This window comes from Cryptomeria japonica, unplaced genomic scaffold, assembly GCF_030272615.1.
Source record: "Cryptomeria japonica unplaced genomic scaffold, Sugi_1.0 HiC_scaffold_396, whole genome shotgun sequence".
Taxonomy (NCBI): Eukaryota; Viridiplantae; Streptophyta; class Pinopsida; order Cupressales; family Cupressaceae; genus Cryptomeria; species Cryptomeria japonica.
The window spans coordinates 21075-32488 of record NW_026729217.1 but is presented as its reverse complement, the minus strand read 5'-3'; the positions used below and the strand labels follow the sequence as shown (position 1 = coordinate 32488).

At 36.4% G+C, this 11414-nt stretch overlaps 1 protein-coding gene across 1 annotated transcript; it reads right to left on the bottom strand.

Annotated features, from left to right (window-relative positions):
* Nucleotides 1-10088: 10088 nt before the first annotated feature.
* On the bottom strand, nt 10089-11414 carry LOC131871337 (aspartic proteinase nepenthesin-1-like). The gene has a single exon (XM_059215955.1). It carries the CDS (start codon nt 11412-11414, stop codon nt 10089-10091), a length of 1326 nt encoding a protein of 441 aa, XP_059071938.1.

Sequence of the window (11414 nt, the reverse complement as noted above, 5' to 3'; positions counted from 1 at the left end):
TTCTCTTTTTCTTTTCTAAACCTCGAAACCTTTTTCTGCTCTCATCTACTCCACTCCATGCAATATATATACACAGAGAGAGTGAGAAGGAGCCTTAAATCAAAATCAACAGATTCCCCGACGTGTCCACATAACAATATCGATCCTCTTAGAAGGATAGACGAATTTATTTAATTTCCCCTTCTCTATCTCTGCCCGTCTGGAATTGTTCTAGAAGTAGAATAGACTGCTGCAATTCGAAGTGAATCGTATTTTTTTCTGTCCATACCTTCACTAAGTATTTCCGTACACTTAACTCGTAATCCAGTTCCCTCTTCCCATTGAATTTTGTGGACCCATTCAGATCGAAATTCCAAAACGTGTTGTAACCGGAGGGTTAGTTTTCTAAAAATATTTAAAATTAGTTTACACATAATTATTCTTAGTCGGTTTATCCGGCTTTCCAACTTATTCTCATTCTTGTTTATCTCATTCTTAAATTTTGCTCTAATTAGTTTATTCATTTTTAAGATTTAGAGATTTTACTTGTACAAAACTGTTATATTCAATGCTCTATTATGTATTCACATTACCGTATCCTATCATAAAGTTCTATTCAAGGATTTATACCAGAAAGAAAAAGTACATGAAAGTTAATGTAATCTATGTGGTTGAACATCCACATATATAAATCATCTAAATTGAATTTTATTTTTATTCTCGTTCTTATTTATCTTATTTCTCAATTTTACTTGTGCAGAAGTGTTATATGCAATGTTCTATTATATATTCACATTGCCATATCCTATCATAACGTTTTGCTCAAGGATTTATACCAGAAGGAAAAAGTAGATAAAAGTTAGCGTAATCTATGTGGTTGAACATGCAAGTATATAAATCATCTAAATTGAATTTAAGAATCCATCTTTTAAGAATTGGGTATGTAGTTGTATCAGTGATAAGCATGAAAGTCATGTCAACTAGGGATCACTCCCCATGTCCACGATTGTTTTATGTCAAATCCATAGATATGCGTAAGTTCTATATGTGTGAATATAAATTCTTCCCTAACATTTGATCTAATAAATCTCACTTTTCGTCAATTTACCTTGAAGTTAACTCTTCACTAATTGTCAAGTATTCGCAATAGTTAAAATCACATTAGGGAGCCTGGTAGATCACTAGGGTCAAGTTCTCCTAGGTTATCCTTCGGAATGGTCGGCTTCACGAGCCTGGCCAATTTAGGTAAATGGAAAAGAAGCATGCAAATTTCCCAAGATGAAAACTTTGATGGAGATAGATTCATCTTGGTGCTCCAACCAAAAGCGTTTCTATGATAAATGTTTCATTTATGCAAATTCGTATTCAATGAATTCTCAAAGCGACTGCATGTTAAATAAATGCACATTGAATTCTTTCAAAAACCAAAATGTTCAATAAATCACATAAAACAGGTACTAAATGTAATTATGATAGAATAAAAGGTTTGGAGTTAAAAAATTCGAATTTAAATTGCTAAATCTCAAGGGTCAGTATTGTATGGTGCAATATTGATTGGACGCCCCATTATTGACCAATAACAGAAAAAAGGCTAATACTTATGTAGAGAATAAATGCCTAGACATTGAGGTGTGGATGGAGAATAATCTAATAATAAATGTGATACATACGAATGTGTGCATGAATCCACGGGATAAGATAGAATATAAGGGGGTGTATGTAAATTAATAAGGGTGGCTAATTAGAGAATGGGCCAAGATTTCGACAAGATTGCATCATTTCTTGATATATGGTTGAATTAATCCATCCTCTAATAATATACCCAAAACTAAGGATAGTTTGACTAGATTAAAATATTTTACCATTATGTTTTGACCATACATTGACGTGCATGTGAATCCTAAAATAGTAATACATCTCAAAGCATATGGAATGTGGAATATATCGTTTAAATTAGATGCTTGGACGTCAAATAATAGTTAATATAGATAGAGTAATGGACCTTGGCACATACTAGCATGTGATACTCATTCTTTACATTTGAATCCTTCATGAGAGCCTAAAAAATAGAGAAATTATGTATAGTGAGTAGCTTATATCTCAAGAATTAAATAGACATCAATAAAATACGTGAACCTATTTAACAATCTAGAAGATTAAGAAATATGAAAATGAGTAGTAAGTTTAGGGGTATCTTCATGTGCAAAAGGTTCTGTGACGTAGTGCCCTATGGTATATTGATACTACCACATCCTATCATATAAAAGCTTTATTTAGAAATGGTGATTGCATGCTTCATATGAGAGAAATTATAGAAGAGGGAAAATAGTACATGAATTTATTATGCCGAAGGCGTCTCTTATATGAATTGGATGAGCTGTTTTTGGGCATCAACGATTGTGAGTAAAGGAGACAGCATTGCAAGACGATTGGGAATATTGGAGCTGCCCGCTGTCCATTAGTTTTATTCTTCATTTTTTGTCAGAATGTGTGCACTGCCCATCATCTCTCGATCTTCTCATTTTACCACTATCTCTCCTCTTGCAGTCACGATCAGATGAGATTTTTTCGAAAATTCTACTCCTCCATTAATGCAAACATAGTACTCTCAAATATTTGAGCTCTCACAATCTAAATTTTAGGGTTCCTGCCACTTGTTCCGTGTGCCTCTTTAATAATTCATAAATGTCATTATTTTCTTGTTTTTTATTTCTATACAATTTAGTTGTTGCACGGTTTCCCATGATAAGTGAATGGTGGGACCTTTTTTAATTACTAAGTACACTCAACCTTTATGTTTCCATTTGTCTAAATCAAACCATCTAGTAATTCCGAAACCCTAAAAAAGTTGTATGGGTTTTATAGACACTTCAAAATTTACTATGTTTGTATGTGTTAAAATGACTATGTTAGTGGGTTTTAAGTTATTTACTTATTATTCTGTTAATGTATTATATATAATAATAATATTATTGAATAGAAACCTATTTGTTTAAATAGTTCAAGTAATTTATGGTGAAAATGTAAATAGAATAGAATAATTTTTTATTTTCAAATAGAAATAAACTATACAAATCATGTAAATTGTATTAGTATTATTGTAATATTATCATAAAAACTCGACCTTCAAGGACCCAACAAAAAAACAGATGCGAACCAACCCATAAAAACCAGGGAAAAGCAGCCCCATAGAACAACAGACAAGAACAATACAGAATTTCTACATAACAAAACTACAACACTTTGACCAATTTGTCATTCTTCTGAATGACATCCTCATTGATTTTCTGAACTTTCTTAATGATGTTGTCAACACGGGTCACACCCTTATCTTTTCTATGGAGCCTCGTCGCTCGACCAAGTAGGGGCTTCTCTTTCGTATCCAGATCCGCATCCACATCCTCTGAGGGAGCCCTAAGTTTCTTACAGGTACCAGCATTCACAACCTTATCTTTCTTCACCATCTCAGTGCTACCAGTGGGGCACTTGCCCTGAGAAATATAATGAAGAACTTCAGCCTATTCATTGAGTCTACGTAGACCAATGCTAGTATTGTTCATGGCAGACATACTCACCTCCACCACCACACTCAAACTATGCTGATGTTTATAAGTCATTTTCCAAAGCCTTAATGTGCTCTTCATGTTCCTCCTTAAGGTCTTTAATACCATTAGCCAGGGTATGCGTATTCGAGACCTAGTACTGTCGAGGTCCCCATTAGGTGGATTGGCCTTCTCTTTGAGATTATTAATCTCTTGAAAAATCTAGGTGAATTGGGCATTTTGGTTATCCTTTAAATTCCTCAAGTTAATATTCGTAATCGTATTCTCAGGGACCGACAAACCATCTCCTTAGGAGTAAACCCACCACCAAGAGTAGGTATAGAAACATTGACACCCTAATCCTCCGCAGGCCCGTCCAAATCAATCTGAGAGGCATTCGGTCGCTTAGAATAATTCTCGTTGACATTGTTAAATACTTTGGTTTTGTCAATAGCTCTTGACATAGAAACGCTGGCCACTCTTTTAACCTTCACATCAGAACTACCATCCACCGAATTAGGGACATGTTCAGGGTCATCCTCCTCGTTAGATAAAATAATTTATTTTCTGCTAGTACGGTTAGGGATTTTAGACGATGAGGGTCCTTGTTTGTTATAAATGTGAAAGACTTCGTTCCCATCGAAGTCCACCTCTTCATCAGAAGAGATTTCCCCATAATGAATATGGACATTCTTCTTGTATTCTATACCAGTTTTAGCACTCGTATTCCTCTCGACATTGATAGTCTTGGCATACTTCATAATCAACGGGAATAAGCCCTCATGGAGAACAAGGGAGGATGCACATTTCTCGTGAGCCCTAATGCTATTATTCAATGATGAGACCAAATAAAAGGCCAAGGAAATGCACTTGTGATGCCGAAAATGATTAATAATGACAAAGTGATAGCTAAGTAAGCTACAGAATTTACCATCAACGGTGAGGCGGCGCACGATAACCTCTGAGACCTCGTACCATGGCTTTGAAAGTGATTTTTTCTCCCACCCAACATTATTATTCTTTCTCACCTTCTCCCTTTCCTTCGGCGGGAAAAAGGTTTTCATCGCCACCATCGCACATTTCTTATGCTTGTAGAATTTGGTGCCCTTGTTCAGAATTTTGGACACCTTAGCCACCATCTCCTCATTAACCTCCAGCTCCATACCATAGACACAGATAAAACCATCCTTCCACCCATTAAGAAAGGCCTCAGTAACAAGGGCATCCACACCATGAAGCATCTCGATATAACTAGTCAAAACTCCTACCGAAAGTTCTTTCCATACTGCTTCCTTATTTCGTCATTTTTCGCAGACTATGGGATCCAAACGGTTCCTATCTCCCCTAATATTAAAAAATACTAATTCTCAACAACCTGCAACACAAACAGAGTTGACATAAACCATATAAAAACAATTAAAAAAGCCACCAGAAAGTTCGTCTTTCCCCTCATAAAAGAAGTCTTGCCCACGACACTTTGGAAGATGTCATTCTCCATCATTTCCAAAAGCCCCTTGAGCTTCGCAAGCATCATAATCATTACGGAGTAGGTTAAGAAGATCCACTGGGATCTTATCATAAATGTTCCAAAGTTTCCTACTTGCCAAGTCGGCCCCAATGTTGGCCTAAATATCCGCAACCTTATTACCTTCATGGTAGACATGTGAAATGTTAAATTCACAGAAGCCCCTGAGAGGAATTAGGCTATCTTGAATAATATGTTTAATCAACCAAATAGGAGAGGAGGAAGTCGTTAAACAATGATGTTTAGGGAGTCACACTCCAACCAGACCCTTCTCAAACCTTTCTCTTTGGCCAATTTGATATTGGTATAAATTGTGAAGGCCTCATTAAAGTGATTTGTCTGGGTACCCAAAGAGAGGGCCATTGTCGAGACCATCCTGCCATTGTTATCACGCACCACTTCCCCACATCCAGCAGGTCTGGGATTCCCATTCGCCACACCATCAATTAATGTTACTTTAGGTCCAATATTTTTTTTAAATGTTATAAAAATTGATTAACAAGATATGAGAAAGAGTTTATTGAATTAATAGATAGAGAGAGAAATCAATCCAATGTCATTTCTTTCAATGAAATGGAAAATATTTTTGCAGGAAGAGCATCATCAAGAATCAAGACAATAGATAAAGTAGTAAATGTTGTCAAGTGAGTGCTAAGATCAACTTTCCCATTGGACTTCTCAAAACATGGTACCTCTGTTTTCTTTGAGATGGGATTCTTTAGGACGGTATATGAAAGTAGTCCACGTGTGCAATATGGTGGAAGAGTTAGTTGGGATTAGGTTTGGCTTGTGCTGGCCAATTATTCAGATGTCCAAATCTCTACTACGATACATAATTTATAAGGATTATTTCCATAAAAAAATAAACCAACTGAATAATTGTAGTGCTCTATTGTATTTAAGTTAAGAGTGTAAAATTATCCCTTTCCCAATTGAATGATCCTTCTTCCTTTCTAGCTATACATTGAATAATAAATAAGTATTTTCCAGCATCTATATCCGTTGCGACAAGAATCTTCGATAGAAAAATAATAATAATAAGTAAAGAAAAATGAAATGGCATTATACTAGAATACATTATTTTCATGACCCAAAATAGTAAATTAATGGATACTAAGCGATTGGAGCTAGTTAAATGCCTTGCTGAAGGAGTAATTACCAAAATAAAAGAAAAAAGAGAAAAGAGGAGACTATGTTTAAACTGGTTCAATTTAAAACTTCCTAATAGTATCCTCATGTGGCATACATTGCCAAGCACTAAGAAAGAATTTTTTATATCATTGTAGATCTAAATGCATCTCACCTTAGGTGGTTAATCGGGTCAATGGAGATGGAAAAATCCTTTACAAAGGCTGCACATTATCTAGTAAGCACAATAGTTTTAAAAGATAATAAATAAATAATAAGAATGAAATTAGAACAAGAATTTAATCAAGTGTAAATGCACTCCACTCATCACCTTCGTCGCCCAATTGAATAAACTAAGAAAATATAAGCTAAGCTACTAGTTTAGATGTTGTCCAATGCCCTTAGAAACTATATGAATAGCATGTTGGACACCTTATCCACCATCTCCTCATCAACCTCCAGCTCCATACCATAGACACAGAGCACACCATACTTCCACCCATGAACAAAGGCCTCGGTAACAAGGGCATCCGCACCATGAAGCGTCTCGATATAACTAGTAAAAACACTTATCGAAAGTTCTTTGCATACTGCTTCCTTATTTCATCATTTTTCATAGACTATGGGCTCCAAACGGTTCCTATCTCCCCCAATCTTGGAAAATACCGATTCTCAACAACCTGCAACACAAACAGAGTTGAGCTAAACAAAAACAATCAAAAACGCCACCAGAAAGTTTGACTTTCCCCTCATAGAAGAAGTCTTGCCCAGGACACTTTGGAAGACGTCATTCTCCATCATTTCCGAAAGCCCCTTGAGCTTCGCACGCATCATGATCATTACGGAGTAGGTTAAGAAGATCCTCTGGGATCCGATCATAAATGTTCCAAACTTTCCTACTTGGCAAGTCGGCCCCAATGTTGGCCTAAATATCGGCAACCTTATTACCTTCACGATAGACATGTGAAATGGTAAATTCGTAGAATCCCCTGAGAAGCATTAGGCTATCTTCAATAATATGTTTAATCGACCAACTAGGGGAGGAGGAAGTTGTTAAACAATTAATGATGTTTAGGGAGTCACACTCCAAGAAGACCCTTCTCAAACCTTTCTCTTTGGCCAATTTGATATTGGTATACGTTGTGAAGGCCTCACTAAAGTGGTTTGTCTAGGTACCCAAAGAGAGGGCCACCATCGAGACCATCCTGCCATTATTATCACGCACCACTCCCCCATATCCAGCAGGTCCGGGATTCCCCTTCGCTGCACCATCAATTAATGTTACTTTAGGTCCAATATTTTTTTTTAAACGTTATAAAAATTGATTAACAAGATATGAGAAAGAGTTTATTGAATTAATAGATAAAGGGAAAAATCAATCCAATGTCATTTGTTTCAATGAAATGAAAAAGATTTTTGCAGGAAGAGAATCCTCAAGAATCAAGCCAATAGATAAAGTAGTAAATGTTGTCAAGTGAGTGCTAAGATCAACTTTCCCATTGGACTTCTCGAAACATGGTACCTCTATGTGCTTTGAGATGGGATTCTTTAGGACGGTATATGAAAGTAGTCTACGTGTGCAATATGATGGAAGAGTTAGTTGGGATTAGGTTTGGCCTGTGCCGGCCAATTATTCAAATGTCGACATCTCTACTATGATACATGATTTATAAGGAGTGCTTCCATAAAAAAGTAAACCAACCGAATAATTGTAGTGCTCTATTGTATTTAAGTTAAGAGTGTAAAATTATCCCTTTCCCAATTGAATGATCCTTCTTCCTTTCTAGCTATACATTGAATAATAAATAAATATTTTCCAGCATCTATATCCGTTGCAACAAGAATCTTCGATAGAAAAATAATAATAATAATAATAAGTAAAGAAAAATGAAATGGCATTATACTAGAATACATTATTTTCATGACCCAAAATAGTAAATTAATGGATACAAAGCAATTGTAGCTAGTTAAATGCCTTGCTGAAGGAGTAATTACCAAAATAAAATAAAAAAAGAAAAGAGGAGGCTCTGTTTAAACTGGTTCAATCTAAAACTTCCTAATATTATCCTCGTGTGACATACATTGTCGAGCATTGAGAAACATAGAATTTTTTATATCGCTTGTAGCTCTAAATGCATCTCACCTTAGGTGGTTGATAGGGTCGAGGGAGATGGAAAAATCCTTAACAAAGGTTGCACATTATCTAGTTAGCACAATAGTTTTACAAGATAATAAATAAATAATAAGAATGAAATTAGAACAAGAATTTAATCAAATGTAAATGCACTCCACTCTTCACCTTCATCGCCCAATTGGATAAACTAAGAAAATATAAGCTAAGATGTTAGTTTAGATGTTGTCCAATGCCCTTAGAAACTATATGAATAGCATATTGGGCCGCCATCCCTCCTCTTACCCTCCTTGCATTGTCAAGGTGAAATAAGTATGAGGTTGATTTAATAATTATTTTAAATTTATATGTTTTATTTATTATTCATTGTGTGTTTCTTACTTGTTAATGCTTTATCAATTGTAAACTATGTAATACTACGAATACTTTTTCCTTGGAATATATAATTAGTTCTCTCTCCCTCTATATTAAGGATATTTTTTAAGAAATTATTGTTTATTTAAATAAATATAATAATATCTATTTAAGAATTATCTCAACCAATATTTTATTCATCTGAGAAGTTTTTTGGCTATCTAAAAATCTAATAAGTGTCAACTCTCTCAAATAATTGATTTTAGTATCCTTTGTGTTCATTGGACTATAATAATACGTAAGTAGACACTGCAACATAGATCATGTGAAATTGAAATTAACATGTTAGGATTTACAAGGTGAAAGAGTGAAGATACTATGATTTTTTGTAGGCAATCAAAACTTTTCTCAATAATTGTGTTATTATGTTGTAGTCCACTAATATTTTAATTTTTTAGGTCACGAAAAAAAGTTCCAAAACCTAATGCAATCCTATTAAAATGTTGAAAACAAGTAATCATGTCACATTATCAATGGCTGAAAATTGATGTGTGGTCTAACATCCATACTCTGAAGCACAAATACATTACATAATTTAATTTTATTATCTAAGGTGCGTTGTAGTGTAGTAGCAACCTTTCAAATGAGAGGCCCCGATTCACCATCAATAAGTTTTCTATATAAGATTTGTGTAAGATGTCATCGAATGCACTATAAAGCGCTGATAGGTAATCGTGAATCGTGATATAGGCATAGCCTTAAATATTAGCACTTTTAAATAAATTGCAAAGGCTCCAAAATGATATTCTTAATTCTCGAGAACTCGTCTTCTCTAGTAGAAAATTATACAATAGTAATTGTGAGAAAATTAGAGAGACCTTCTTAGCAACAACCTTACCTTATATATAGGCTACATTAAATTGTGTTTGATCTTAGTAATGTGAAATGCGGACATGATTGAAAATAAGTATTATTTGAATGTATAAATCACAGACACGGATCTTAAAGTTAAATACCATTAAAAATATTCATAGGCATACAATAATTTATTTTACACTTAAGACTTGAAGAAAAGATAAGACCATTACAAATGCTTTATAATTATATAAATTCTCTTGTCGTTGTTTTAACTCGCAATTTATATTTTGATAATCAATTATCGCACCTTCATTTCCATGCCAAAATAACACACATAGTGTAGCATATCATAAGGAACCATAAATGAAGGTCCCCGAGAACAACAGGGGCCAAACAATTTTACTGAAAATAAGCAGCTACGAAGATGAAAATTTACATGATTCGCATATCGGACAGTGCAATAGGCAGACGCAGGAGACGAGATCACATATTGCATTCGAAGGACAGAGGAAGAGGAAATGAGAGAGACAGAAAAAGAGAAGAAGAAGAATTAGAAGAGGGAGATGATGATTTAAAGAGAATCACACTTAGTGGGCTTGAAAGAGAGCGTGTTCTGAGCATTGTTGTAAAGGATATGGAAGTTTTGCTGCTGTATGTTTCCGAAGATGGAAGGATTCCCCGATGGTTCACCCAACATTGCCAGGCACAAGAGATTTTCAGATGCCTGAATGAAAAAGTTGTCTGCCGGAAGCTCGTAATCCACGCCGCCTTTGAAGTTGAAGACGAGGGTTGGCAAGGTGAGGTGAGCGGATGATGTGTGGTAACAAAGATCCAAACCTGTAGAAGAGCCGTCTACAGGAGTGAGATCAATGGCGGACTGAATTGCTTCCTTAAGAGGAGAGTAGGCAGCCTGGTCCAGGATGGTAACAGTGGTTCCGGAGTCGATGATCATACCTCCGCTGCCGTCCGATTGCAGATCGAAAGTTCCAGGAGGAATATCTAGTGCCTTACCATTGAGGGTGATTCCTGTAATAGGAATGTACCAGAAAGTGGGAATGATACTGCTCTTGATGAGTGGGAGAGTCTTGGCTCCTCCGCTCAAGGAAGCACCCTCGCCGAAAAAGAGGGGGCTGGTTTGTGAAGAAGAGTCGGTGATGGGCAAAAGACAGTAAGAGAACATGTTCTCTGCTTTGGAACCCAGCTGTGAGATAAGGGAGAGACCACCTCTTCCCAGTCCCACAAGGCCACCACCCTGAGAGAATCCTTGTCCTTCGTTGTCATGCCCGCATCCAAATGCAATGCCTTTAACCTTGCTGCTCCCAATTGACAATGTCTCGTAAGCCAGGTCGCCGCTGGTGAAGGAACCATCGCCATACTGATACATAAAGGTACAATCTGGATTGCATCCGGTTTGCGTACTCCCCAAGGCGTCACAAAGAGAATCACCGCAGGGAATTGTGGAAAATGTGGGGGACTTGGAGGGGTCGAAGATTGGCGTAGGCTGAGAGAAGCAGTCCTTGCAAGGCTTGCACTGAGTCCAAATCAGATCGCTCCCCGTGTCCACAATCGCTTCGAAGCTCACAGAGGGCGTTCCCAGTGCAACGCTCATCAGAAATTCTCCATCCCCTACTTCAACGGGCGTTTCAGCGTCTAATTGCCCTCTTATCAATGCCTCTATCTTCTTCATTCGCTTCTTACTTCGATCCACAGCCAAACCCAATCTCTCAGAAAAACCCAACTCTCTCTCTGATCTGCGCGTCATATTCACCCTTATTTTTACATTTTCATCGCTGCTAGACTTCGGCCAACCACTAAACAGTCTGTCCGAAGAACATGATATCGTTGGAATAGTAAAGCATATCAAGACCACAAAACCCAACAGCTTTGAACGCTCCAT

Bases quoted from the DNA above. Each gene is read 5' to 3' on its own strand.
- LOC131871337 (XM_059215955.1), bottom strand. From the start codon at position 11,414: ATGGAGCGTTCAAAGCTGTTGGGTTTTGTGGTCTTGATATGCTTTACT.